At 46.9% G+C, this 27,686-nt stretch overlaps 1 protein-coding gene across 3 annotated transcripts; it reads left to right on the top strand.

Annotated features, from left to right (window-relative positions):
* The first annotated feature begins 233 nt into the window (after window positions 1-233).
* FCRL4 (Fc receptor like 4) lies at window positions 234-26,191 on the top strand. 3 transcript variants are annotated; one of them, XM_072732637.1, is made up of 13 exons: window positions 234-394; window positions 687-806; window positions 2,615-2,635; window positions 5,959-6,210; window positions 7,280-7,537; window positions 7,825-8,109; window positions 8,947-9,234; window positions 17,124-17,237; window positions 18,263-18,290; window positions 19,285-19,367; window positions 19,593-19,661; window positions 24,138-24,169; window positions 24,269-26,191. In XM_072732637.1, the coding sequence occupies exons 2-13, from the start codon at window positions 776-778 to the stop codon at window positions 24,383-24,385; spliced, it is 1,578 nt and encodes a 525-aa protein (XP_072588738.1). In that variant the 5' UTR covers window positions 234-394; window positions 687-775; the 3' UTR covers window positions 24,386-26,191. The 3 variants fall into 3 exon arrangements, with proteins under 3 accessions (XP_072588738.1, XP_072588737.1, XP_072588739.1); XM_072732636.1 differs by lacking the exon at window positions 234-394 and having other exon boundaries at window positions 440-806; XM_072732638.1 differs by lacking the exons at window positions 234-394; window positions 2,615-2,635 and having other exon boundaries at window positions 678-806.
* Window positions 26,192-27,686: the final 1,495 nt, after the last annotated feature.

Genomic DNA, 27,686 nt, shown 5'->3' with positions numbered 1-27,686 from the left:
GAGTCTTGCTTACCACTGTTCTCCTAGCACCTCATCCCCTGCATAACATACGATTATAGAATCCATATGTATTTGTCAAGACATTCCTGTAACAAATTTTAAATTCTAGAACTCTAAGTTAAAAATTTTATAGTCCATTCTCCAGGAAGAGTGACATGGAGCTATACTTTATTTTTCAGTCTACCTCCTAATCAAGTCAAAGTGTATAGGTTCCTCTAAGACAAATGAGTCAAGATACTTTCATATATGCTACATAGTCTATGAGTTGTCTTATGATTCAGATACTCCATCATATGTGGATGGTCAACTGGAAGTGGCCCAGCAGAAGCCTCAGATATCAGAGGAGGGCATCTCTGCATTCAAGGAGAACTTGTCCAGCTCTGGAGTGATTCAGGTACATCCTCGGATTACATGAATCTACAGGTGTAGACTACACACTACACCACTTGCCTGGTGTCTGGTAGCAGAGAGAATGTGTTGTATTTTCCTTGGAAGACAGTGGCTGGAAGTTTCTGAAAATATGACAACTAAAGCTTTGGGGAGCCTTTCATATCAAGAAGTTAGAGCAGTACCTAAGGCATTCTGTTAAAGAGTGACTTTTGTCATTAGGAGTCTCTCATACTGGGTAACATGCTGGTATTTTAAGAAAGATTCCTCTACTTCCCCCTTTCACTTCATTACTGCAGCCAGCTGTTCTCAGAAGCACCTTGCTGCACTCACGCTGGGACTGGCCGTGTGGGAGCTGCTGCTCGTCAGGATCCTGGAGCACGCTCCCATGCTCCTGTGGGCATCCTTGCTGGTCCTTGGTAAGTGGTGGACGGGAAGCCTCTGCTCAAGAAGGAGCCAGAGTCTCCCCATGAGCAAAGCTTCCCCTCTGGGCTGTGGAACAAATGGATTATGCTCTTATTTCAGAGCCACAGAGAATGAACAAAGGGGAAGATATTGATTGAATGAATGGTATGGGGAGGGGGTTGATTTCCAAAAGTGCATTCATCACTTACTTTTAATTGCCTACAAAAGATTCCTCCTCTTCTAGAAATGGGCTTAATTTTCCATGTTAAAAAAAAAATCTACAGTTAGGGGCCGCTGGGCTGGCTCAGTCGGTAGAGCACTTGACTCTTTGCCTCAGGGCTGTGAGTTTGAGCTCCACGTTGGCTGTAGAGATTACTTAAAAATAAAATCTTAAAAAAAAAATCTATAATTCGATTCAGTTACCTCCCTAATCACAGATCATCAAGACCCAGGGTGAAAGATGAACTGAGTCTGTGGGAAGGGAACATGTCCTAATTGTGAACTGATGTAGAAATAAGCTTCTGCTGAGAATGTTTATTTCCTTTTCTGTACCCTACGATCATGCTTGTTCTGATAATTGCAAAAAGCATGAGGGAAGAAATAAGATGATTTCCCTTGGATTATTTCCCCCTGCTTCTGTCCTAGTTTTCAATATTTGTTCAAGTGAGGCACTGATTTCCTAGTAGCACAAGCTAGGGAAATAAAGACCAGTCACTTGTAGTCAGTCGTTTGCACATTAAATTTTTATTAAGCATGTTTGTGTTATTCCCAGCTACATGTCCAGACCCTAACTAAAAGAAGAGTTATTAGTGTGGCTGGCATATCGTGAGAACTTGGTAATAGTGAATGAAAGGGGACACTGGGCACAGCACAGTGTTGGGCAGCAGGAGAGCACAGGGTCATGGAGGACACAGTCTCTGCCCCCAAGAGCTGACCATCTGATGAGGAAATCAAGATACAAATGCAAGACCATTTGACTTGAAAACACACAAAAATATTATACAGTGCGTCATAAGATAATGTGCGATTACTATTAATTCTTAATAGGAATTATAATTAATTGCTGAGCCCTGACTATGCCAGACACTTCTAAGAATACTCCATGTATTCATCTATCCAATCTTCTAACAATCAGTGAGCTGGAACTGCTATAAGTCTCACTTTCCAGGCAAGGGAGCCAAGGCACAAGAGACAGTCTCTTGCCTTTAGCTCTGTGCAATGGCAGAGTCAGTGTACAAGGCTATCCCCTGACTTTGGAACTGTGCTATTAGCCACTGCCCCATACTGCATGTCTGATTTCCAGTCCCAGTGAGCTGTGATTGCTATGTTCTGAGCCTAGAGTAGAGTCAGGGCACTGCAGCCCAGAGGCATCCATGAGGGCTTCATGGAGGAGGTAGCTTTCATCTGGGTGTCAGGGCTTGGGTGTGATTTGACTGTTCTTGGTACTGAAGGAGACTAATGTTCTAGCCAAAGAGACAGTAAAGCCAAGTCTGAGCAGCAGCCACAGCATGGACATGTCTAACAAATAGTGACAGTGACCATTGATGGAAGACTTACTAATTCAACTCATTGAAATAGAACTATGAGCTCACCTTTACGGTCCCCGTGTGACAGATGAGAAAAGGGGAGCTTGAGAGCTTTCCACAGGTAGACAGTGTTGCCCTGCTCAGCTTCAGACCTCTGTGGCTCCTGGTTTCTCTGGGTGGTGGAGCTGGGCTCTCCTCTCCTGCCCTCAGATGCAGTGGGGAGGGCGGTGGGCTCTCTGGGTGGGAGGGCTCGGCCCCATGCCTCGTGCTGACCTTGGCCCTCACCTCTCTTACAGCTCCAGTCAGTGGACAACTTGGTAAGTAGGTCCCCTCTTTCTTTTCTCTTTAATGTTTCTAGATATTCTAGTGACCATCCTCTGTGTGGAATGCTTGTCAGAGGAGGTCTGGTCCCCACATCCTTGTCCTAAGGACTTCAGGCAGGGCAGCATCATTCCATCCTATGACCCTGACCTAGATGCTGGGGAGTCACACTTTTGGGCCAAACCTGTCATCATGTCCAGTGAACCTGAGGGGCCTGGGATGCATGTCATGGAGGCCAAAGAGGAGTGTGCCCCATTTGATGCAGGAGATCCTGGAGGGAGGATAGAATTAGGCTGAGACCCCAGTGGGAGTGGAGGGTCGGAGTGCAAAAAGCTCTGCTTCTCCACCTTTCCAGCCCAACATAGCACGGTCACATCCTAGGGGAACTGCTCCACCCCAAACTCCTACATGCGTGTGTATACATTTTTCTGTGAATAGCTCAAGTCACGATGCCTCTGAGCCCCCACCATGCTGGTCAGCAAAAAGGCCAGTCTTTTCTGGGAGCTGTCTCCAGGTGTTCTGGTAATCCCTGAAAATCCCTTCAAGGCCACTGGGTTCATCCTGGGGCTGCTGGCTATCATCAGGCCCCAGCCAGCAGAGCTTCACACTGTCCCCTGCCGCCTGGGGCTGAGGACACAGTCCATCTCCCACAAATTCCTGCCGAACTGGGAAGAGATTACAACTTGACAGGACTTTGCTAAATGCTCTAGGATGGAGAAATAAATTACAGAAAGTGTCTTAGATCAGGTGCTAGATGTGGTTAAGCTGAGAGCTTGCTAGCTCAGTCCCAGCCTCATGAGGCCCCGACAAGATCTGGGCCTTCTCCCAGCACACAGCAAGGGCAGTTCTGGGGGCCAGTGAGGAATCTGGCTGTGCACAACAGCAGAAGGTTTCTCCTGCCCTGGAGGTGAGACCTGCTGCCCAGTCCCCACGTCCTAGCCCAGATGCTTCCCAGGAACACAGACAGCGGAGATTTCTATTCTCTCCAGGAGAAACATGACTCCCTGCTCACTGGGAAAACAATATTCTGTAGAATCCTCTAAAGAGAAAGAAAACGTCTGCAGAAACACCTGAAGGTTTGCATTACCAAACAGAAAATTGAGCTGCTTCCTCTAAAACTAGTGTTCAGGTTATTCTACAATTTTTGCTCCCAAACACAGAGAGAATATTTCCTTTACATTTGGGTGTAACTGAAAGATTTCAGCATTCTTGAGACAAAGGTAGGAATACTTAAAAGTCTCAGGCTTTAAAAAAACAACCATTTGTATGTCCTTAAAGGTAGATCGTCCTCCTTATCTGAGGCTAAAGTTACCAAAGAAAAAAACACACCTCAAGGTGATGAAGTTTTAGAATATAGGTGAGGCCTAGAGCCAACGACCAAGAAAGAATTCTTGAGACGTCTTTGGTGCAAAATGGTGGTTTTATTAAAGTCGCGGGCAGGAAGAGCTGCTGCCCCGGGGATGTGAGGGGTGGCTGATTATATACCCGGGAGTTGGAGGGGTTTGGCGATAGCGTACTCTCTGAGGAATTTTGGAAGCAAGGTTTCCAGGACCTTGAGGGGCTAGTTGTTGTTGGGGAAAGGTCACTTATTACCGTCTAATAAACCCTGAATCATGAGACCCTACAGATGGATATCGGTGGGTCATGTGCTTGGGGGATGATTGCCAACATGTATCTTGGGGGGTAGAGATAAAGGAAATTTCTAAAGGAATTTTTATATGTTAAAGTAGACTTACAGGCTTCTGGGGGTCAGGCTAAGATTGCCTTTTGCCCTCAGCAAAGTATGAACATCGAGGCAGTGGAGTCTGTCGAGGAATGTCCCTTTGCCTATTTCAAGGTCTTGTCAATATGCTGTCCCAGGCTCATGCCTTGTCCTCAGCTAGCCCTGTATTCCCCCATAAAAGGGATTCCGCTTAAAATTTTATGGTAAATTCCGTACCCTCATAATTGAGATTTTCATTTTGAAAGATAAAATAATGCAAATAGACATAATCTGTTTTTTTTTCCTGCTTCACAGAATTTAGATTACACAGGCAATTTGCAGAACAAATTGAATCGAATACTGATTTTTTAAAATGAGGTAGCTGTCACGCTTCAAGCATCCTAAATGCTCAGAGCAGGAAGCTGGGGAGGAGGGAGGCAAATGAAACTTTAAGAGACCCCCCCCCCTCACCGTCACCCTACCCTCAACTCTCCCCTCTGCCCCCACTCCTACCCCCCACCTCCACCTGCTTGTTCTTTTACTGCAGGGGCGAAACCTCCCTGAGCACCTCCACCCCCCCACTCACTCCTGGCTTTAGTCCCCTGACATCTTACGGAGAACCGGATCCTGTGGCTACTAACTATTCCCCACATCCTGAATTCCTGCCTCTCCACCAAAATCCGAGAGGGCAGTTTCCCTGCACAGCTGCGCACCACGTTAGCTCATCAAAATGCCAGTCTTCCAGCAGGCTGCCAGCAGCAACACCCGGGAAGGTGTGCGGGAGGGTGTTTCCAACAGCAAGTAACAGTAACGTCTCAGAGAAGAGAAACGCCTCCTTCTTCTCAAGTTTATCACTGGGGCCCATCAATTAAACAGACAAAAGATAGATTAGCAGGAGCAAGATGTGTATTGGCTTCTTACAAGGGTGTGCAGAGACTGGGAACCAAGGAGGGGGTTAGGACTTGGGGCTGGGATGCCACCTGAGCAGGGCAACAGCCAGGATGTGGTGGGAGAGTGGGGAGGGGTGGGGTGGTGTGATATTCAAGAAAGATAACCGGCCCTTTGGAGAACAGGTGGTGGCTATGGTAGTTCCACTAGTTTGTGACAATGTCTGTTGAGGCTCTGGTGATAAGGATCAGTCTTTCATGGCTGCTCCTGAGGAGGCAATTTAGAATGGGATTCTTTTGGGAGACTCGGCTGTCATGCAGGTAGGGTGTTCAGAATAAAAAACACACATAAAACATATTCTGAAATGCTTTCAGCTCAAAATAACTTCTTAGGCCACGGTGGTGTCTTCTGGATCCCTTCAGTGACCAAGCCCTGGGCAGGAGGGAGTCCAGAGGGACTTAACCAAGAGCCAGGCCAGTGTCACTGTCTTCCCACAGTGACTGAGGTCCTGCTGGGGTTGTCCCCTTGAGGCCAGCCTGCTCTTACAGATCACAGGGTAGCCACTGCACTCCCAGGAAAGAGGAGCACAGTTGGAGAAGCCGCAGTCCTCTCAGGGACTTCCTGGGGGGATTCTCCAAAGCCTGGTCCTAGGGTATGACCCACACAGATGACTGCAGTGGGGACCATGGGGGTCTTCATCTCAGACTCTGTCTCTTCTTTCCTCGGCAGCTGCACCCAAACCCGTGATTTCCCTCCATCCTCCATGGACCGTCGTCTTCAGAGGAGAGACAGTGACTCTGACTTGCCATGTATCTCACCTCCGTGCAGGAGAGTATATAACATGGCACCTGTCATACCTCGGAAAGGATCTACTACAAAAAACCCCAGGAAACACCCTCAAGGTCCGTGACTCTGGAAGGTTCAGGTGCCAGACCAAGGACTCGCCCCCAAGTGACTCTGTGAGGTTGATCTTTTCTTCAGGTGAGCAGCAAGAGGGTGAATTAGTTAAACTTTAGGAGTGGTTTCATTGCATCCTAGCCCCCTGGAGCTGGTGACCCCTGAGGTCCTTCTTCCTTCTGCTTTAACCTTTGACCTCTGCCACCTTCATGTCCTAGGGCCCTTCATGTCTACAGGAATTTTCCAAACTATTGTTGACGTTAGAGTTTCATTATCTAATGTTAATCAGCAGACATCCCTGCACATTTACCATTGGAGGAAGGAGTTCATTTAGGGGATTCAAAACTGAAGCTGTCTTAGCCCCTGCTCTTGGGTCGGCACAGCTGCCCACGGGATAAACGACACAGACAGGAATGCACCGAGCACCAGGAGGTGCAAAAAGTAGCCTTGGACCAGAGTTCAGAGGAGGGGAGTCTCCACCTCAGGCCCGTGTCCTCACCTGTCCTGGTGCCGGTCCTTTCTCTACTCCTGCTTTCTTGCCTCAGGGCACCCACTGTCTTCCTGTCCTGCTGTGCCTGCTTCACAGAGAATGGTTCTGACCACTGCATGGCCCTGCCCTGGGGGAGAGGCAGTCCCTCAGCCACCTCAGAGGGGTCAGAACTGACTGCTCATGCAAATTTGAAGAGCCAGAGGATGTCTGCATGGGACCCCATTCCCTGTCCCTTGCCCCTGGGTGTGTATCCAAGGACAAGTCTGCTGCAGAGCAAACCCTGGTGCCCGGTGACACTTCCTAGTCTGTTCCCTCTGCAGTGACTCCCATTCGGAGACAGGGGGAGCAGGTTGGTGGCCATCTTAAACTGTGTTCAACAATGTTGGGGTGTTGTTACATCCCATGCGCTCTTCGTCTCTGCGTTAGAATCCTTATACGGTGTACCTCTCCTGAGTGTCACATAGGTGTCGAGTTGGTGTGTTTGGGACTTATGATTTACGAATTGACTCTGAAGCAGGTCATAAGGAGTTGGAAGGAAAGAGTGAGCCTGGGGCAGGAGACTAAATCCTGTGGAAGACAAAAGAAAACCAGTCAAGCGTTGAGGCAAGCCGAGGGAGGAGGAGGGTGCCGTCAGTGACAGGCTCTGTTGTCTGTGTTTTCCAGACTGGCTCATCCTTCAGGCTCCACACACCGTGTTTGAAGGTGACACGCTGGTGCTGAGATGCCAGGTTAAGGGGAGACAGAAACTGATCACTGTGAAATACAGCTGGAATGGGAAAGTTATCTCTGTCTCTAATGAAGGCCAGGATCTTCTGATACCACAAGCAAGTTTGAACAACAGTGGCCACTACCAGTGCATTGGATTTCTGGAGAGAGAACATTACGTATATAAGTCAAGTACCAGAATTATTAAAATTCAAGGTAAACCCTTTCATATAGATTTGCTTAGTGATGTCAGGGTGGGAAACTGGGTGTGACAGAGGATCCATACGTTCATGTCCCAACTCTGGACAACGGGAAGCGTGGGTAGTCCAGCAGAGATGGCAGGGTTGTCCCACTTGGACCCAGGGGAGGGTAATGGGATGGCAGAGCCAATGGGGCTCTGTCTTACTGGGGGTCTGTCCGAAGCTCTCTAGGACGGAGAAGCCAAGCCTGCCTGTCCCAGGGCCCTACATGTTCTGAGAACTCGGTTTACCATTTCTCTCCAGAACTATTTCCATATCCAAAGCTGCGAGTCACACCCTCCCAGCCTACAGAAGGCAGCTCTGTAAACCTGAGCTGTCAAACACAGCTGCCTCTCGAGCGGTCAGACACTCTGCTGTACTTCACCTTCTTCAGAGACCGTGGGGTCATGCTGTCAGACTGGAGCAGGTCCCCAGAACTGCAGATCACAACCATCTGGAGAGAAGACTCGGGATCGTATTGGTGCACGGCTGCTACAGCAATCCCCAGCATCCAAAAACACAGCCTCCCACTGCAGGTTCACGTGCAGGGTGAGTGGGTCCCCAGCATCCACAAATGCAGCCTCCCCGGCAGGTCCACGTGCAAGGTGAGTAGTGGGGAGCCGGCGGAGAGCCGAGGCCGTGACACCCTCCCTGATGGCTCCCTGTGGCTCTGTGCAGGGTTTTGTCATCCTGATGGAGGCAGGCTGGCCCTGAGAAGTCAGGTACTATAATAAAAGAAATGCAGGGCTTGTTTCCACCACTATTTTTCTAAAAACTCAAAATTCCTTTGGAACTCTAGTACCTTGAAATGAGAGAGATCATTCGTGAAGTTAGATATGAGAGTTAGGGGAAACAAATAAAAATAAGAAAACAAGGTGCCCTGAGCTGACACATTCTAGATGGCCAGATCGTGGGATAAACCACTAAGGAAATAAGCACGACGTCTTCCTAATCAATAGCTACAAATAATGGGAGTGCCGGCCACGTGCAAAGCACCAGAGAAGGACACATACATAAAGATAAATGTGGTAAATATCATCTTGTCTCGTACCAAAGCAGGACTCCTGGAAATGGGTGTGGTCCAGCCCAGCATCCTGGTGGCCACTCTCGCTGCCACCTATCCCTGTGGATAATTCAGACTGCCGCTTAGGACATCAGACAAAACTCAAAGGCTTCTTCAGGGATAGGCAATTTTTCTCTCCCAGGGCCTCATGTGTCAGGATGGAGCTATTATTACATCTGGTGATGTTCCAGTCCATGGGCTACAATGTTAGCACCTGCTGGAGTGTACCTTAGTCACATAGAAAGTGAGCCCGTCCAACATGCCAGCCCTGCCCTCCCCACACATGCCCTCACCTGCCCTCACATGCCCTACTGTCCATGCAGGGGTCCCAGTATCCGGAGTGCTCCTGGAGACCCAGCCCCAGGGGGGCCAGGTGCTTGCAGGGGAGCCTCTGGTCCTCGTGTGTTCCGTGGCTGAAGGCACAGGGGACATCGCATTCTCCTGGCACAGAGAGGACACGGGGGAGCATCTGGGGAGGAAGCAGCAGCGTTCCCAGAGAGCAGAGCTGGAGATCCCTGCTGTCGGGGGGAGCCACATGGGGCGCTACTACTGCACGGCTGACAACGGCCACGGCCTCGCCCGCAGTGGAGCCCTGAACGTCACTGTCACAGGTGAGATTTAGTCTCCGTTGACCTTATTCATGCTCAGTTTTATCAGGTTAGGGGTGAGCATGGCCAGGACTCCTGGTGATTCTCTTGTCTCTGGCTCCATTTTGCTGCCTTCCCTTGCAACATGTAGTTTCTTCACACAAATATTAATACTCAGGCTACAGTGAGGTTCTCCAAAGAAGTGATGCTGGGCAGGAGGCTTTTCACACCCTGGAGATGATTGTACGCCTCTGTACTCCGATCCATTGTGTGTTGATGTCAAAGAGCAGTGTTAGCCCTTTAGCCATGGGCAGGGTCCTGGGACCAGGTGCACTTGCCTCTCTGGGAGCCGTCACAGCCCACCCCCCTCACACGGCGAGCCACAGGCCCTGTAGGTCTGAGAACCTCAGGGCCCAAACTGCCCACAGGCCAGGAAGCTTACGGGGGCACCGGGAGCCAACGCAGAGCCCAGTCACCTTCTGCTGGGTCCCATGGCTCTGGCCTATGTCTTTCCCTCCCTCTGTCCTCAGGAAGCCACACAGCCGGGCTCCCAATGCAGCCCTCCTGGCTCTGCCGAGCTTCAGTCCCATCTCTGGCAGGCGTGGCTGCACCCCTGTCATCCGATAATGCTAGCTCTTACGAGGGGGGCTGCTGGGAAGCAGGTTGCCGGCTCTCCATTGCAGTGGACTCCTCAGGAGAGTTAACCCTGCTCACTCCCTCCGCTTCTAGTCTCTCTCAACCCCATCAGTACCTGGCTTGCTTCCTGCCACCAATGTCACTCTGGTGAAGATCTACTGCCCTCCTTGTTGTTTAAGTCAGTGGTGATTCTTTCCCACACCACTTAACTCCTTGCAAGCTTTGGACACAACTGGCCCTCCCCTTCCTTCTTGGACCGCATTCCTCCCTGACTTCTCAGACACGGCTCACTCTTGGTCCTCTGCGCATTCACCAGACACTCCTTCTAGGCTTCCCTGACTGGGTTCCACCCGAATCTCCAGCTCTGAGTGTGGGGCACATGGCTGTGTGTCCTCAGACCCCCCCATCTGTGCCCACTGTCTGCATCGTGTCATCCTGTCTTGTGATTTTAGATGCACCTTTGACATCTATAAACTGACAACCCCCAACATCAACCTGCAGCCCAGGCCTCTTGTCCGAACTCAACACCCATATATCCAAGTGCTTAAATAAACTGCTCCACCGAAATAGCTGTCATCTCAAACTTAATTCATCCAAAACCAAAGTCTTGATTTTCACTCCAAATCCATTCCTGCTTGGCGCATCCCCTGGCTAAATGTAAAACCCCACTCTCCTAGTTGCTTAGGCCAAAACTTGGGACATCATTTGTGACTCTTCTTTTTATTTTGTCTTCCACATTGAATCCACCTGCCAGTCCTGCTGGCTCTACCTTCAGGATATAGCCAGGATGGGACCCATTCCCACCATTTCCACTGCCACCCCCTGACCCAAGCCACCTCTGTTCCTTCCCTGGATTACTGCAGTGACAACCTCACTGGCCCTCTGCTTCACCCACTGCTGTCCACAGTCTATTCTCAGCATATCATCAGAAGGAACCTCTAAATTGTGTTGCTCTCCTGCACAAAATCTTCCTTTGGCTTTTCATCAACTTCAGAGTAACAGCCATCATCCTCAGTGGCCTGCTCTGGCCTGATTGCCCTCCTCCTTCCCCTTACTCCTCCACTCTAACCACCATGGCCCCTGTCTCTTCCTCAAACTTCCAGTCATGCTCCTACCCACCTCAGGGCCTTTGCACTGCTCTTCCGTGATATTCTCATGCTCACCACTTACTTCCCCCAGGAGTTTACTCACCTTTTTAGGGAGACCTTTTCCTAAACCACCTGTTTAACCCAGTAGCCCTTCACCGTGGCACTTTCTGCAGACCCCCTGTATTCTCCCTCAAAGCACTTACCCCTGGCCGCCATGCAAGGTCCTTTTGTCCCTCTCACTTTTCCCATACTTGCCTCTTGAGGGCAGGTTGTTATTTGTGTCCCAGGTGCCTGGACGAGGACTTAGCCCATATTAGGCTTTCAATAAATATCTACTGAATAAGTGATTTTCACACACATAATTTTATTGACCATAGTAACAATCCCAAAAGATAAAGACATTGGTATCTCCATTCTACAGAAAAGGAGTATGAAGCTCAGAAAGGCTTAGTGATTTGCATAAAGTCAGAAATTGTAGACCTGCACACAATCATTCAGCTCAGAGGGACTGAGGGCATTGCCAAAGTCCTCCGAAGACATAGCACACAGTCAAGTTCCCGCTGCCCACCATGCTACACAGATGGAGAACCGTGCCATCTCTGTGAGCAGTGAGCCCTGACAGGACCGTGACCTGAACAGTCGGGACAGTAGCTGTGGGAAGGGGTGCAACAAGGCGGCCCAGCTGCTATGCTGTTTCCCCCTCAGCTCCCTGGAGGCAAGTCCTGTGACCAAGGGGCCCTCCCCGGGCGGGTCTTCCCACCAGCAGATGCCACAGGACTGTCTGCCTCTCAGTCTGGAAATGTCTCAGTGAACTGTAAGAGTGGGTGTGATCCCCAGCACTGAGGGCCAGAGACCTAGCCTGGTGTCGTGTTGATGGCACTTCAAGAGGGAGAAAAGTTTAGCAGAGCTATAAGCTGTCGTGGGGCACCCTCTGAAGACCAGCCAGCCTGGAAACCCAGAGGGGCTCTGGAGGCAGGAGAGCTGCTTCTCCAGGAAGGCTCTTGTCCTGAAAAGGTGTCCTTGGGGAGCCCAAAGGCTGCACTCCCTGAAGAGGGCAGTAAGGAATCTCTGGGAAATGACACCTCAGTGTGAAGGCGTTCATCTTCCCTTTGGAGTCAAGGTCAGTAGAATCAACGCACCTCTGTGGCCAGCTGGCTGCCTCATGCATGTCATCGGGCTGGCTTGCACGACTTCACAAGGCAGATGTCGTCCTCCGTTAAGGAAACAAATGCTCTCAGAGATTGAGCAGATGTCAAGGATTCAGATGACATATGGCAGAGCAGGAATTTCTTATTAAATCTTTTTTATTCATGGACCTTATGGAAAATCTCTGTGCTCAGAAATAGGAGAATTTCTATCAGCAGAGAAACTCTGGAGTAGCCTAGAGTACCAGGCTGTCGTAGCTCATGTGTTTTTTTTTTTTTTTTGTATATTTTTTTATTGGAGTTCTATTTGCCAACATATAGTATAACAAACACCCAGTGCTCATCCCATCAAGTGCCCCTCTCAGTGCCTGTCACCCAGTCACCCCATCTCCCCGCCCACCTCCCCCCCTTCCACCACCCCTTGTTTGTTTCCCAGAGTTAGGTGTCTCTCATATCTTGTCACCCTCACTGATATTTCCCACTCATTTCCTCTCCTTTCCCCTTTATTCCATTTCACTATTATTTATATTCCCCAAATGAATGAGACCATATAATGTTTGACCTTCTCCAATTGACTTCACTCAGCATAATACCCTCCAGTTCCATCCATGTTGAAGCAAATAGTGGGTATTTGTTCTTTCTAATGGCTGAGTGATATTCCATTGTATACATAGACCACATCTTCTTTATCCATTCATCTTTCGATGGACACCGAGGCTCCTTCCACAGTTTGGCTATTGTGGACATTGCTGCTATGAACATTGGGGTGCAGGTGTCCTGGTGTTTCACTGCATCTGTATCTTTGGGGTAAATCCCCAGCAGTGCAATTGCTGGGTCGTAGGGCAGGTCTATTTTTAACTCTTTGAGGAACCTCCACACAGTTTTCCAGAGTGGCTGCACCAGTTCACATTCCCATGAACAGGCAAAAGGGCTCCCCTTTCTCCACATTCTCTCCAACATTTGTTGTTTCCTGTCTTGTTAATTTTCCCCATCCTCAGTGGTGTGAGGCGGTATCTCATTGTGATTTTGATTTGTATTTCCCTGATGGCAAGTGATCCAGAAATGGGTCCTCAGCTCTATGGTCAACTAATATTTGACAAAGAAGGAAAGACTATCCACTGGGAAAAGCACAGTCTCTTCAATAAATGGTGCTGGGAAAATTGGACAGCCACGTGCAGAAGAATGGAACCAGGCCATTCTCTTACACCATACACAAAGATAAACTCAAAATGGATGAAAGATCTAAATGTGAGACAAGAATCCATCAAAATTCTAGAAAAGAACACAGGCAACACCCTTTTTGAACTTGGCCACAGCAACTTTATGCAAGATACATCCATGAAGGCAAGGAAAACAAAAGCAAAAATGAATTATTGGGACTTCATCAAGGTAAAAAGCCTCTGCACAGCATAGAAACAGTCAACAAAACTAAAAGACAACCTACAGAATGGGAGAAGATATTTGCAAATGACGTATCAGATAAAGGGCTAGTTTCCAAGATCTATAAAGAACTTATTAAACTCAACAGCAAAGAAACAAATGATAGAATCATGAAATGGGCAAAAGACATGAACAGAAATTTCACCAAAAAAAGACATATACATGGCCAGCAAGCACATGAGAAAATGCTTATGTGGTTTTAACAGAAATTCATTTCTCATAGCCCTGGAGGCCGGAAGTCTGAGATTAGGGTACCAGTGTGGTCAGGGTCTGGGCAGAGCCCTCTTCCTGGCTTGCAGACAGCCACCTTCCTGGAGCAGATGTGTCCTCACATGGCAAAGAGCGGGGAGAGAGAGGACTCTGGTGTCTTTTCTTATAAGGACACTAATCCCATCATGAGGGCCTACCCCCCAGGCCTCACCTAAACCTGATCACCTCCCAAAGGCACCATTTCCAAAACTGGCACAGTAGGGGTTAGGGCTGCTTCAGCACATGAGTTTGAGGATAGACACAATTCGATCCATGGAATGGTCCAAAGTTGGCTGGGGTGGTGCCGTGTGGGAACAGGCCTATCCCCTGTATGGGGGTGCCCCCTGAACTGATAAGAGGGTAGCATGAAGTTCCTGGGGGAATAGGATGCAGTGTGAGGGCCCCAGGGGAGAACTAGTGTTGACGTAGAGACAGTAGGCACCATGAGTCGGGAATGGTTCAAAGCACTTCACACATATTAACTCATTTACTCCACCAACAACCTTGGTTAGCACCATCCCTGTGTTACAGATGAAGAAACTGAGGCACAAAGGTATTACATTCTTTTCCCTGGCCACACAGTGAGGATATGAAGGAGCTGGAACTTTAACCCAACAATCTAATTATAGAGTCCACACTATTCTCTTTTTTGTCTCCTACTTTCGTTGGGATATAATTGACATAGAACCTTGTATAAATTCAAGGTATACAACTTAATGATTTGCTCTCTATACATTGTGAGGCATGATTACCACAATAGTGTTAGTTAACATCTCTGTCACCTCAGATAATTATCATGTGTGGGTGTGGGTATGTGCATGTGCATGTGCTTGTGTGGGGAGGACTCTCGGCATCTTTCAGGTGTATGATACCGTGTTGTTAGCTATAGCCACCATGCTGCGCACCACATCCCCAGAATGTACTCCTCTTATAACCGGAAGTTTGAGACTTTTGACCAACATCCCTCCACTTCCCTCACTCCCCAGAGCCACCACCAGTCGTTCCATTTCTATGACTTTGGTGTTTTCAGATTCTACATCTTAAGGGGGCTCGTAAAGCATTTGTCTTTCTGTTTGACTGACTTCACTGAGCACGATGTTCTCAAGTTTCACCCATGTTATTGCAAATGGCAGGCTATCCTTTTCGTGGCCAAGTAATATTCCACCGTATATGTGCATGATGAAGTGTATGTATTTTCTTGATCCATTTGTCTGTTAATGGATGCTTAGGTTTGTTCCTGTGTCTTGGCTGCAGTGAACATGGGGAGGCGAATGTCTCGTCCAGACAGTAATTTCATTTTCATCAAACGCATCTTCAGAAGTGAGATTGCTAGATCATATAGAAGTTCTGTTTTCAACTCCTTGAGGAATCTAACCCCCAGCCTGTTTCCCACAGTGACTGCACCAGCTGACATTGCCACCAAACAGGGCATGAGGATTATCTTTCCTCCACCTCTTTATCAACACTTGTTACTTCTTGTCATTTTGATAATGGTCATTCTAACAGGTGTGAGCTGATATCTCATTGTGGTTTTGATTTGTATTTCCCAGGTGATTGGTGACGTTGAGCCCCTGATCACGTGCTCATTGACCACTCATATATCTTCTTTGGAAATGTTTGCATCTATGTTCATCAGCAACATTGATCTGTATATTTCTCATGGTGTTCTTATTTGCTTTGGTGCCAGGGTAGGGTGATGCCAGCCTCATAAAATGAATTTGGAAATATTCACTCCTCTTCAAGTTTGTGAAAGACTTTGAAGGGATTGGAGTTAATTCTTCTTTACATGTTTGGTAGAACCCACTGGTGGTACCATCTGGCCCTGGACTTTCTTTGATGGGAGAGTGTATTACTGAGTCAATCTCCTACTCATCACTGATCTTCATGATTCAGTCCTGATAGGTTGTATGTTTTTAGGGATTTACCCATTTTGTCTCAACTCCCTTACTTATTGGTGCATAATTGTACTGAGCCTTTCAGACTAAGAGAAATTTCAACTCCTTCCTCTAGAGTAGCCATGTCTTCTAGGAGTACAGGGTTACCAGGAAGGGGAGAGATTTGCCCTCTGCTCATTGAATCTGGAACCCTGGGTTCCCTGGCTATGGCTCACTCTGATTCTGCATAGGCAGATGCCCTGGCATGCAATGGGGAAAGATTCACTACAGGACACAGCTGAGCTGCTCTGTCCCTGGATTTCTCCCCAGCACTCCACTCCTCTGGTTTAGCTTTCATGGTGGGGAGGCTGGGCTGGTGACCCCCACTGTCTGCAAGTGGAACCACTCATTGGTCAGATATTAGCTTTGTTGATTTTGTCAGGAAGAGAAAGCACAGAGACAGCAATGTCACCAATGGCCAGTGGCTATGTGTACTGAGTACCTGCTTTGTGGCAGGAATCATGGATGCAGAACACCATGCAATAAACGGGAATTGTTATCAGTGGTGCTATTGTTGGGAAACATGAGTGTTTTCCTTGTAAACTGTGGCCCTGGCATCTGAAGTCTGAATTCGGGACCAAGGACCTGCATGTGAAGCACCTCCACCCCCACCCTGCTCTTTGCCCCTCTCTTCTGCATTTGCTTTTTCACAAATGTATTTATTTGTTTATCTGCCTCCTCTCCCCCCACTGTGAACTCTTAGAGGCACGGACGTCACTGTCTTGTTCATTGCTCTGTCCTCAAGGCCTGACATATGGCAGGACTCAGTAAATGTCTGCTGAATGAATGAATGGATCTGCCAAATGAAGTCTCTTGAATGATAAGATAGGAGAACAGACCCAGTAGAAAAATCAGAACCCCCGACAGCTGAGTTTGTTGCTCCCACCACTTTCTCTTCTCCCCTACAGAGCTTCTATGAGGAAGGAGGTGGTGCTTTTTCCTCGTGGTCTCCCAGTATGTTTTTGTCATGGCGAGCAATGTCACTTCTCATGCCCAGTGGGTAGTGTCGGCCCTACGTTATGGGCTGACAAATTAGCATCATGTCACATTTCCCCAGGTGGCCTGGGGAAATCCCCAAGAGGTCAGATTACTAGAATATGGGACATACAGAAAAAGAGATGCCCCTCAAATGCTAATTTTTAAACCAATGTCAGTGGGTTGGTGGAGGTTGCTGGCTGTGTTCTTCCCCTCTGCCACGGCCCCCAGACCCTCAGCCTGCACCTCTTTCCAGAGCACAGAGTCCCATCCTGCCATGTAAGCTCAGGGCTGGGTGGCCCAGAGCAGAAGGCTGCCTCCTGTGTGCATCAGCATCGTCCATTAGATTTCTCCCTCCCCAGGGCTCATGACTCCAGCAGCATTGAGGAAAGGAACCAGGGCCCCATGGCCCTCTCCTGGGGCTCACTCAAGCTCTTCCCTGTTAGGCACTCCTGGGAACAGAAGTGGCCTCATTGCTGCAGGAGCCACTGGGGGGCTGCTCAGCATTCTTCTCCTGGCTGTGGCCCTGTGGATGTACCACCAGCACCAGCGGAAGTCAGGTTTGTGTTCTCTCACCCTCTGCTAGAGGTCATGCCCTGTCCCTGGCAAGCACCTTGGCCATGAGCTCCCCACCACCCTCCCCCTCACCACCTCCAACACCCACAGACGTATACCATCAGAGGTGTGCCGAATAGATTCTGTGGTTGAGGGTTGCTTGTACTAGCTGGTTTCACTAAGAAAGTAAGTAAAATTTTTCAAATAAAATTTCAAAAACTTAATCCAATGGTTTCCCTGGGCAGTTTTTTGGCTCATAGACTGGTCAACTACTCCCTGCAGCCCATCCTAAATCCCCCATAAACGGGCAGTCACTACAGGTCAAAGGCTTTGAGAATAGGAGCTGGTTAATCTCAATCCTTCCTCCCCTGAGACTTCCCCATATCAAAGCCTGAACCTGCCATCCTATGCTCCAAGGGAGGGCTTCCCACAAGCCAGCCTGCCAGCTCCTCCCCTACCTGGGGGAGAGCCTTGCTTCCAGAGGCTTCTTGCCTTGGACCCGCTCAGGCTAGTCGCAGGTGCAAGACCTAGTGTAGAAGACAGGCACAGAAGCTGTTCCGGTTCTAGAGCAACTACCCATACCCTCCAACTCTTGTCTCTTGGTTTAAATCAGCTCAGTTCAACCCACACACTGTTCTCAGTGCCATGTGCCCTGCATGGGCTGCTTTGGACCTCAGACAACGAGTCATCTGGGCATGACCATGGACTCCTCAAACTCCGCTGGCAGCCCATACTGCTCTGCAAAACAGACTATTTGGTCCTGTTTAGTATTTCTTGAGGTGTATCATCACAGCCTCGAACTTTAATCAAGTCTCAAATAATTGCATGTTTAACCCAGGAATGGGTGGCCCTGTCCCCAGTGAGTTATACACTTTGTTCCGTTCTTTTCCAGATCATTTTCCCAAAAACCCAGGACAGAGTGCATGTTTGAGTTGACTTTTTCTGTTGACCTAAGGCAGTTCCCGTGCATGAACTTTTTGAGAACGAGCTCCCTCTGCTGACACAAACATGCCTTTGCTTTGTTTTGCAGGAGGTCGTTTTCTGGGAAACACAGCCAGGTGAGGTCTCAGCATTCTCGGTCTTCCAAAAATAGAATATGCAGAACTGTGGGTTTACAAAATTAGGTCAAGTCGTGTCTCTATGTCCCTGTGGCTAGGTGCCCACATTTTCACACCCCCTGATATGACCAAAATCACAATTTCTAGGGCCCTCTAATAGTCCATATCATGGATTTTACAGGTATTTAGACCCATTTCTTATTTGAAATTTATCCATTCGTCCAAATGGGTGGTACCAAGGATTATAGGTTTTCTAGGTGGTCAAAGAATATTTCTGGTTCATATGGGGCTCTAGTCAGACAATGTGTTGCTGTGATTATGTACATGATGACTATGCCAGATTTTCCAGGAAAATCTTGGTTTCTAATCATTTTCTTTTGCCCCACACATGCACATATACTTATCAGACTTCAGAAGACATGGTCCTGTACCATCTACATGCCTAGGTCCTTATATAGCCAGTGACTTGGAGCACAGATTGTGTCCAATTCCTTCTTGAATTTTCCAGGCAGGATGCTGTGAAGACACGTAATCACCACCTCCTGGTGATGAGGCCAGGTTTTTTAATCAGTTGAGAGCTGCCCTTCTGTCTCTGAGATGGTTGTTACTAACATGTCAGAGACTGGCTGGCCTTGTTCTCTGGCAGCCAGCCCATTCTGTGGTCCTAGGGTTGCTCTCAGAAGAAAAATCTGGCTCTACATGGGCCCACTGTAGGTCCAGTTAAATCATTCCCAGTCCCCAGTCCCCTGCCATCAACTGCCACCCTCCTCTGCTTCCCCACCCCACCATGCCCCTTCCTCTCTAGGTTCTTCATCTTCTGCCATCAGCTGACCACCCCCTTTACGCTTTGCCTACCCCACCATGCCCCTTCTTTGGGTCCCTGGTCTCCTACTCTCTACTGACTTCTTCTCCCGTGCCTCTTCCTCTCTGGCCATGCCACTGCCCTGCATCGTATGCCATTTCAGGGATGATCATGCATTTCTGTGTCTTACAGGAGCACTCCTACCATAGGCCCTGGAGAGGCCCCCCATTCTGGGTGCCCTGCCCTGGTGGAGCTGCAGCAATTGTATGGCAATGGTGAGAACTCCCCATAGGGAAGCCATTCCTTCTGGAGCCAGGGAGAAATAATGTGCTTGAGGCCTGGTGAAAGCCTGGTCTCCTTACGGTATCCCAAACCCAGACCTACAGGAAACCACTGCCATATCCTTTGTCTCAGAAGCGTGGGGAAGAGATTTAAGAAGAGGCCTCTGTAACACATACCTCTAATGGGGGTGGCCTAGAAAGTGCTGTTTCTCCCTTCAGAGTACCTCGAAGAGGAAAACTTGGCATATTCTGAGATCCGTATTATTCAGCTGAGACAAGAAGAGGCAGGTAAGTCCCTGGAAAAGACCTTGGCTTCAAAATATATTCCTTCATTAAATGCATGTTTTTACTGAGTACCTCCTATGTGCCAGGTACTGTGGAACGTACATGGGGTCAATCACCGAACAAGACAGATAGAAACTAGAGTGGTGCTTAGATTCTAAAGAAAGAAAAAAGACACTAAAAAATGCATCATTTATCTTTGCTGATGATTAAAACAAAAGTTGAGCAACCTTCTGATCAGTATTGTGATCGTGAATGTTTATGTATGAGCATTTCTTTTAAGTAATGAATTAAGTAATCAAGTGATGAGGTTTACAAGCCACCTACTATGTGGTAAGAACATTTATAGATACATGTTCACATAAAGTGTATATATACATAGACATATGTTCAGTTAGTCCATATAAACAGCCCTGTGTAACCAATATACTGAACAAGCAAGACTTGTGACTTCATTACAAAAATTGTGTTTCCCACTGTTTCTTGAAACTTTGTGGGAGATCTTCCCAGGCACTTAGGATGAAAATTTGGCAGCCTAGGCTTTAGGCTTTTCAACACGTTCTCTAATTTCTTAGGTAATGAACAGCAGGTGAACACCATTTGTCACAGTCTCAATTCAGCAACTAGAATACCCAGTTCAAGATGTTAATCAAAATTAGCCCTCCACTACTTCAGACAGATTTGAAAATGCGAGCTGGCGGGGGCAAGAGAACAGCATGGAATTGGCTTTTCTATTTCTGTGGCTGGCCTCCCCTCACAAGCCTGGATGGTGCAGGGGACCTGAGGGGGAAGGGTTCCATCAGCTGCTGCCCGGAAGCTGGTATCCACCTGTCTGGCTGGCACATGCAGATGTGGGCCCTACCCGGGGTGCCCTCAGTGGCTCAGTCAGTTAAGCATCTGCCTTGGGCTCAGGGCTTGATCCTGGGATAGTGACATGGAGCCTTGTGTCGGGATCCTGCTCAGCAGGGAGTCTGCTTCTCCCTCTCCCTCTGTGCTCACACACAGTCTTTCTCTCTCAAATAAATAGTCTTAAAAAAATAGAAGTGGACCCTCCCAAGAGGTGCATGCATGCTCTCTTCTGCAGTTCCTGCCAGATGCTTCTTCCTGCAACTTTTTTGGCACAGTTGGCCATCTCTAATCCCCACAGGTGTTTGTGACCCTCCAATGGACTCATCCCCATCACTCACATCTAGCTTCTGCTACTGGAGTCCCCTGGTACCTGTGGGCCCTACCGGACAGCGTCCCCTCAGCCACACCCTTGTCCTTGGTCCAAGCTGGATCATGTCTGTCTGTGGGGACACTTGGGGGTTCAGGTTCATGCTACCTCAAAAATGTCCTGATCCCATCACTAGTTGTGAGTCAACACTCTCAACCCTCTAGACTGGAGGCTCTCAAATATTTTTTATTGTCATCCACAATGAAAAATACAGATTGTGTTGTCAGCCAGTGTGAATCTGCACACATACACAAATAGTAATGAATAACTGAAATGCAAGTATTTTATAATACTTAGTGTGATGCACTTGAGTTTCTATTCTACTCAAATTTATTGTTTTAATCAGATTCATTGAGGTATAACCCACATACAGTATAATTAACTAATTTTATTTTACTTTTTAAAAAGATTTTATTTATTTATTCATGAGAGACACACAGAGAGAGGCAGAGACACAGGCAAGGGGAGAAGCAGGCTCCTGTGGGGACCCCAATGCAGGACTCAATCCCGGGACCCTGGGATCACTCCCTGAGCTGAAGGCAGGCGCTCAGCCACTGAGCCACGCAGGCATCTCACAGTTCACTAATTTTAAATGCACAATTCAACTAATGTTAACAAATATAACCAGTCCCAGACTCACCACCACCTTCAAGACACGGAAGGTTTCCAACACCCAGGGAAGTCCTTTCCTGCCTCTCTGCAGATGACTTTTCCAGCTCTGCCCAAGCCACCACTGACCCACTTTCTGTTTCTAGCATTTTGCTTTTCTACAATTTCATGAAAATGGAGTCATACGTAATGTAGTCTCTTTGGCTTCTTTCCCTTAATGTAACGTTTTGCAACTCATCCATGCTCTAGCATATTGTAAGTAACTTACTACTTTTTTTTTGGCATGGAATAACGGCATATATATTTCATATACACAACTGGATGATTTGAGGATAAGTATATGCCAGTGAAACCATCAGCATATGTATCATCTCCTAAAGCTTTCCTCCACTCCCATTATTACTATTATTATCTGTGTGCATGGTTAGAACACCTAACCTAAGATCTACCCTCTTAGCAAATTTTAAGTATCCAATACAGTATTATTAGCTATAGGCATGATGCTCTCTAGTGGATCTATAGAACTTATTCATCCCACATAACTCAAACTTTGTACCCTTTGACAATTACTTCCATTCCCCTGGTTACCACTGTTCTGTTGTCTATTTCTATGAGCTTGACTATTTTAGATTCAACATATAAAGTGAAAACATACACTATTTTTCTTTCTGTGTCTGGCTTATTTTACTTAGCATAGCATCTTCCAGGTCCATCTATGTGGTCAAATGTTAGGATTTCCTTCTTTTTTAAGGCTGAATAATACTTCACTGTGTGTGTGTGTGTGTGTGTGTGTGTGTGTGTATCAAATATATATATATCAAATATTCTTTATCAATTCATCTTTTAATGGACACTTAGGCTGCTCCTATCTTGGCTACTGTGAAAAATAATGCAGCAAACATGGGGTGCAGGTATCTCTTCAAGATCCTGACTTCCATTCCTTTAGATATATACCTAGAAGTGAGATTGCTGGAGCATGCAGTAGTTCTATTTTTAATTTTCTGAGGAACTTCCATAGGCTTTTCCACAGCGACTGCCTTACACTCTCACCAGCAGTGCACAAGAGCTCCCTTTTCTCCATATCCTCACCAACTCTTGTCATCTCTTGTCTTTTTAATGGTAGCCATTTTAACAGGTGTGAGGTAACATCTCATGATAGTTTTTATTTGTATTTCCCTAATGATTAGTGATGTCAAATATCTTTTCAATATCTGTTGGCCATCTCTATGTCTTTGGAGAAATGTCTATTCAGATCCTTTGTCCATATTTAATTAAGTTAGTAGTAGTACTTTGGCTATCAAGTTGCATGAGTTCCTTATATATTTTGAATATTAACCTGAATAGTCTGCAAATAAATATATTCTCCCATTTCATAGGTTGCTTTTCCAAATATGGTGCCTCATTAGGGAATTTAAAATCCCCAATATTTTTGTGCATTGTAGAAATTTCAATTGCAACCTGGTCTTGAACTTGTTTTACAAGTGATGTAAACCACTACTGCCCCCAATGATCACAAAACCTGCAAAAGACAAAGCTAAGACCAAGTCTTCTGTCTTGCTGTATTTGCTGCTTATAGAACCTATCACTATATTTGACCAACATGGATCACCTGCTTTGTTTATCACTTTGCTTTCTCTGCCATCCCCACTAATTAGGATCCTTTGAATGGTAGAATTAGAATTGCCTCCAAGTTGTTTGGGTTAGTTGAATGCATCTTATAGAGTTAGCTTGATCATTTACTATTCTTTGCACTCTTTCTTTGATGTATTTTGTGAAAACACCGTTGAAGTTGAGCACTCTGTTGGTGGACTAGTTCTATTTCAGATACTTTATGTATTAATTGATCTGTAGCAAGATTTCTTCCACAGTTTCTTGAGGTTTGCATGAAGCCCCTAAAATTGTATGCAACATTCCACATACATGACTATTCTTCTGGGAAGAGACTACATAGCTTTCATCACATCATTAAAAAGATCTGTAACCCTGAAAGTTCAATGGTAAGAATATAGTGACAAAGAGAGGAACTTCAATTGTCCCAGAGGCATCTCTATTTCTCTTTTTTAGGCTCTTTCTCTATAAATCACTATGTGGCTCTGATGCTTCCATCCTTTTCTGAAACTCTCAATTTCTCATATGTAGGATCTGGCAAATCCCACCTGCTAAACTTCCCTCTCACTGAAGCTCCATCTCTAGAAAACTGTGGAAATAAACTTAAGAGCTAGAACACATTAATGTGAAAGAGTTTTCTCATAGGCACGCATGTGAAGCTCTCTCGTGGGAGCTTACTGAGCAATCACGGGGTGTTCTGAGGTTGGAGTGAGACAGAGAAGCTGTAGGTTAGGAGAGGCAAAAGTTAAAGCAGAGAGACATTCTCTATCAACATCTGACAAAAGAAGGGAGCAAGATTTCTTGGTGTGGTAGTGAGGAAGGACCTTACAGATCAATGGAGCTTGTAAAGAACTTGCAGAGGGCAGGACTAAGAAATGGTAAAACAGAAAGTCATATGTGTCATAGGACATTTTGGGGGTTGGGCGGGGGGAAACATAACCACAGGTGGAAAAGTTTCAATGGCTCCCAGCCTCTGGGGAAAAACTTGAAGCCTGTGCTCTGAATGGATTGTGATGCCCATAGTTCAGTGAGTCCTTTTCCCTCCACAGCCAGTACTTCCAGAACATCTCTAGAGAACAAGGTGAGTGCCAGTCCCTGACTTTTTTCTCTCCCACTGCTACCTCCAGCCCCCGCCCCCCTCTATCTTTCCAGTTCTTCTTCTATCTCCTTTCCACCCCAGCATACTTCAGTTGTCTACTCTGCGGTGAAGACACAGCTCCCAGAGGACTCAGCTGGAGAGGTCAGGTCTCAGGATGAAGATGCCATAGAAAATTATGAGAATGTCCCATTTGCATGACTTGTCCCTGATGCAAAGCTCCCAGCCCAGTGCCATCTTCAGGGTTTCTGGAGTGGCCAACTAGTTCCAATGTACCAGTTCTTCCTGCCCAAATGCATTCATATCTGACTCCTAATTCACCTGCTCTGAAGTGGTGATGGGGCAGCCACAGAAAGACTTGCTCAAGTGACCAGGGTCCATGGATAGACAAGACCCTGAGCACCTGCTCTGAGCCTAACCCAATGCGTTCCCCAGGGTCTGATTAAAGGGAAAGGAGGAAGGGGAGAGAAGTACACCTGCTGAAAAGCAGAAATACAAATTTTGGTGAATAGGAATTTGCACATAGACGCAACTGAGTGACTCAGATATCTGCTCAACGTGTCTTCCACCACTATCCCATTGGGGATCATCTGCAGCAGCTGGCTTAACTATGAGTGGTGCCCACGTGCTTCCTAAACAATGCCCAGAGCCACCCCTCCTGCATACCCTGTTTCCACTGTCAGGATTCAGTTGCAGACCAAAGAATCTACTCCAGTGGTTTACAGAGAAGAGAATTTAAGTAGGATGTTAGGTACTTTACATCTGAAGAGCTAGAGAAATGGGATCTAGGCTGAGCTTCCAAAAGCAAAAGGCAACAATGTTAATGTTACTTAAGACAAAGATTTTTAGCATTAGAGAAGAGAAATAAAAAAATAAAATTGGGGCGCCTGGGTGGCTCAGCAGTTGAGTGTCTGCCTTGGGTTCAGGTTGTGATCCTGCAGTCTGGGATCGAGTCCCACGTCGGGTTACCTGCATGGAGCCTGCTTCTCCCTCTGCCTGTGTCTCTGCCTCCCTCTGTGTCTCTCATGAATAAATAAATAAAATCTTTTTAAAAATTAAATTAAATTAAAAAGTTAACTAATAGCCATACAGATCTAAATTTGAGTTGGAAGTACCAGTATAAGCTGATGTCAAACTCTGCTTTTTAAAAAAGATATTTATTTCCTAGGTCTGTACACTGAAAATGCCTAGAAATAATTATAAACCTGACAGCAGTGAGCACACCTTCCATGGGTTGTATTCTACAAATACTATTTCCCACCCAAAGGGTATTGGACTGTCTTTCTTGAAAGAGACATGTCCTTAGTTACCAAATAGTTGCTGTGGAAAATAAATAATTCTTCCAATAATGAAGAGGGAATGAAAGAAGCAGAAAAGCATTCTTTTGATTGGATATTTCATGGGATGCCTACTGATTAGGTTAACATGAAAAATCAATCAGGCTAATATTATGTGCCTCCCAATGGAAGTATTTAATGTCACCTACAAAGTATTCATGCCCAAAATATCAAAATTGAATCCAACCAAGTTTCTAGATCTAACCATCAGCTTACAGGAACTACATGGAGCTACAGCATAGTGCCATGAGACCTACAAACTAAATGAGACTTGGCATACACCAACCAAAGGCACAGCCAGCCTTGTTTGGATCCTGACTCAAACTGAGTTAAGAAAAATACCACTTGGGAAATTCTAAAGGAAATTTGTACAATAATATTAAATTATTTTATGTTTGGATAAAAGTGATAGTGCTAGAGTCATGTTTTATTTTTAAAATAAAGTATCTTTAAGAAGTCATACTGAGGTATTTGTAAATGAAATGATACAGCCTTGTTTGAAATAATCTAGTAAGAGCAGAGTGAGTGGGATGGTATGGAGCTGGCCATGTGTGCAAAGTTTCTGAAGCTGGGTGACAAGTACATTGTGGGAGGAAAGGGGGCTTACACTAGTCTCTACCTTTGTATGTTTTTAATTTTCCACAATAAAATACTCAAATATCCATGCCCAGACACTGTCTCATTCCATGACCATTGGTACCTCCACCCTGGTGGAGACTCCCTCATCCATCAGGCGGTGGGCTCACTGTCCCCTTGCTGATGTCTTTCCTGGTACCACCTATTCCTAGTCCTGTGGTCTCTTGCTCAAATTCTCACAGTGAGTTCTTACCTCCCTGACAACGGACGCAGAGTCCTTGCATGCCCACAACACCCCACCAACCTCCCTCCCTTAGCCTCCAGGCCTTGTTTCCTGCTTCTTTACCCCTCATCACTCAGCTGCAGATACAGCTCGCACCAGGCAAATGCCCCCACTCCCCACCCCTAAAGCTTGCATGGAGAGCTCTTCCCCTAGATGCCCAACAAGGCCTTGAGGCTTACCCTGAATCACATGTTTTTTGTGAACTATTATCCCCCATCTTCAGCACTGCTAATTATTACCTCCGCTTTACTTTTCTCCCCATAGCACATCACTTTAAAACATAATACAAAATTCACTTACTTATTACCCTTCCTATAATAGGAGGTTTCAGAGGGACAATACCTTCTGTCTTTTTGCTCATATCCCAAACACCTACAACTGACCTGGCACATAGTAGGTGCTTAATAAATACTTTTAGTGAGTTGATTATCTATTTTCATTGGAGAAAATCCTGCCCTCCCTGTGATGGAAGAGATCCATGTAAACAATCTACTACCACGTAGCAACCTGACCCCAAAGGGTCTCCAGCTCTATCACAAGCTGAGGTTTGACCCCTGTGTCTGCCAGTGGCTAGACTGGCCCTGGAGAGCAGGTGTTGATATAACTGAGCCCGAATGTAACCTCTGCATCCCCCATCAACGCCACTTTATACATGCACCCCTTGAGTAAGCACAGGGGTCAGGGTGGAAAAGGTGGACTGACACTCACCTATGGCAGGTTATCAAGTCACCCAGTTTAGAGACCCTTGTCTGCGCAAGGCCTGGGGAACACTTGCACTGGGCACAAATGGTGTCTCTGGACCCATTCCCACAAGTTGTACAGCCTACCTGTACAACTTGTCCCTAATCATCCAGTTTTGTTCTTTCCAAATGTCTGACCACATGGCCCCAGCTCATGGGTTAGGGCAGGCCTGGGCTCTGGATAACTCCTCTGGCAGGCGAGTGGGCTGACGGATGTGCCACCACCTGCTCTACTGTCAGCAGGGCTCTTTTTCACACTCCTTCGGGGACTCCGCAAAGTGGGGCCGCAGTAGCCCCCTCAGCCGATGCTGGTGTATTTAAACCATGATAGACTTTTTTTTCCCTTGTTGACTAGTCACAGGGAACTCCAGTTGGCCACAGTTGCTGGCTGAGGGCTGGGCAGGACAGCAGCAGAATGGAAGCTGGTCCCCCTTCCAGTGTCTTCAGGTGCCAGACCTCCTGTAAACCACTTTTACCTGGTCCTGGAATCATCCTGGATGTAGGAGCTCTTGGTTAGTGGGTCAGACTACCTCCAGCTCAGGTTTCTTTCTTTTTTTTTTTTTTTT

The sequence above is a fragment of the Vulpes vulpes genome, chromosome 13, assembly GCF_048418805.1.
Source record: "Vulpes vulpes isolate BD-2025 chromosome 13, VulVul3, whole genome shotgun sequence".
Lineage (NCBI taxonomy): Eukaryota > Metazoa > Chordata > Mammalia > Carnivora > Canidae > Vulpes > Vulpes vulpes.
This window is presented reverse-complemented; position numbering and strand designations above follow the sequence as displayed.

Coding starts and splice junctions, on each gene's coding strand:
- FCRL4 (XM_072732637.1), top strand. CDS start 776: ATGCTCCTGTGGGCATCCTTGCTGGTCCTTG. Junction 9,235..17,123: donor CCTGAACGTCACTGTCACAG/GTGAGATTTAGT, acceptor CTTCCCTGTTAG/GCACTCCTGGGAACAGAAGT. Junction 19,662..24,137: donor GCTGAGACAAGAAGAGGCAG/GTAAGTCCCTGG, acceptor TTCCCTCCACAG/CCAGTACTTCCAGAACATCT.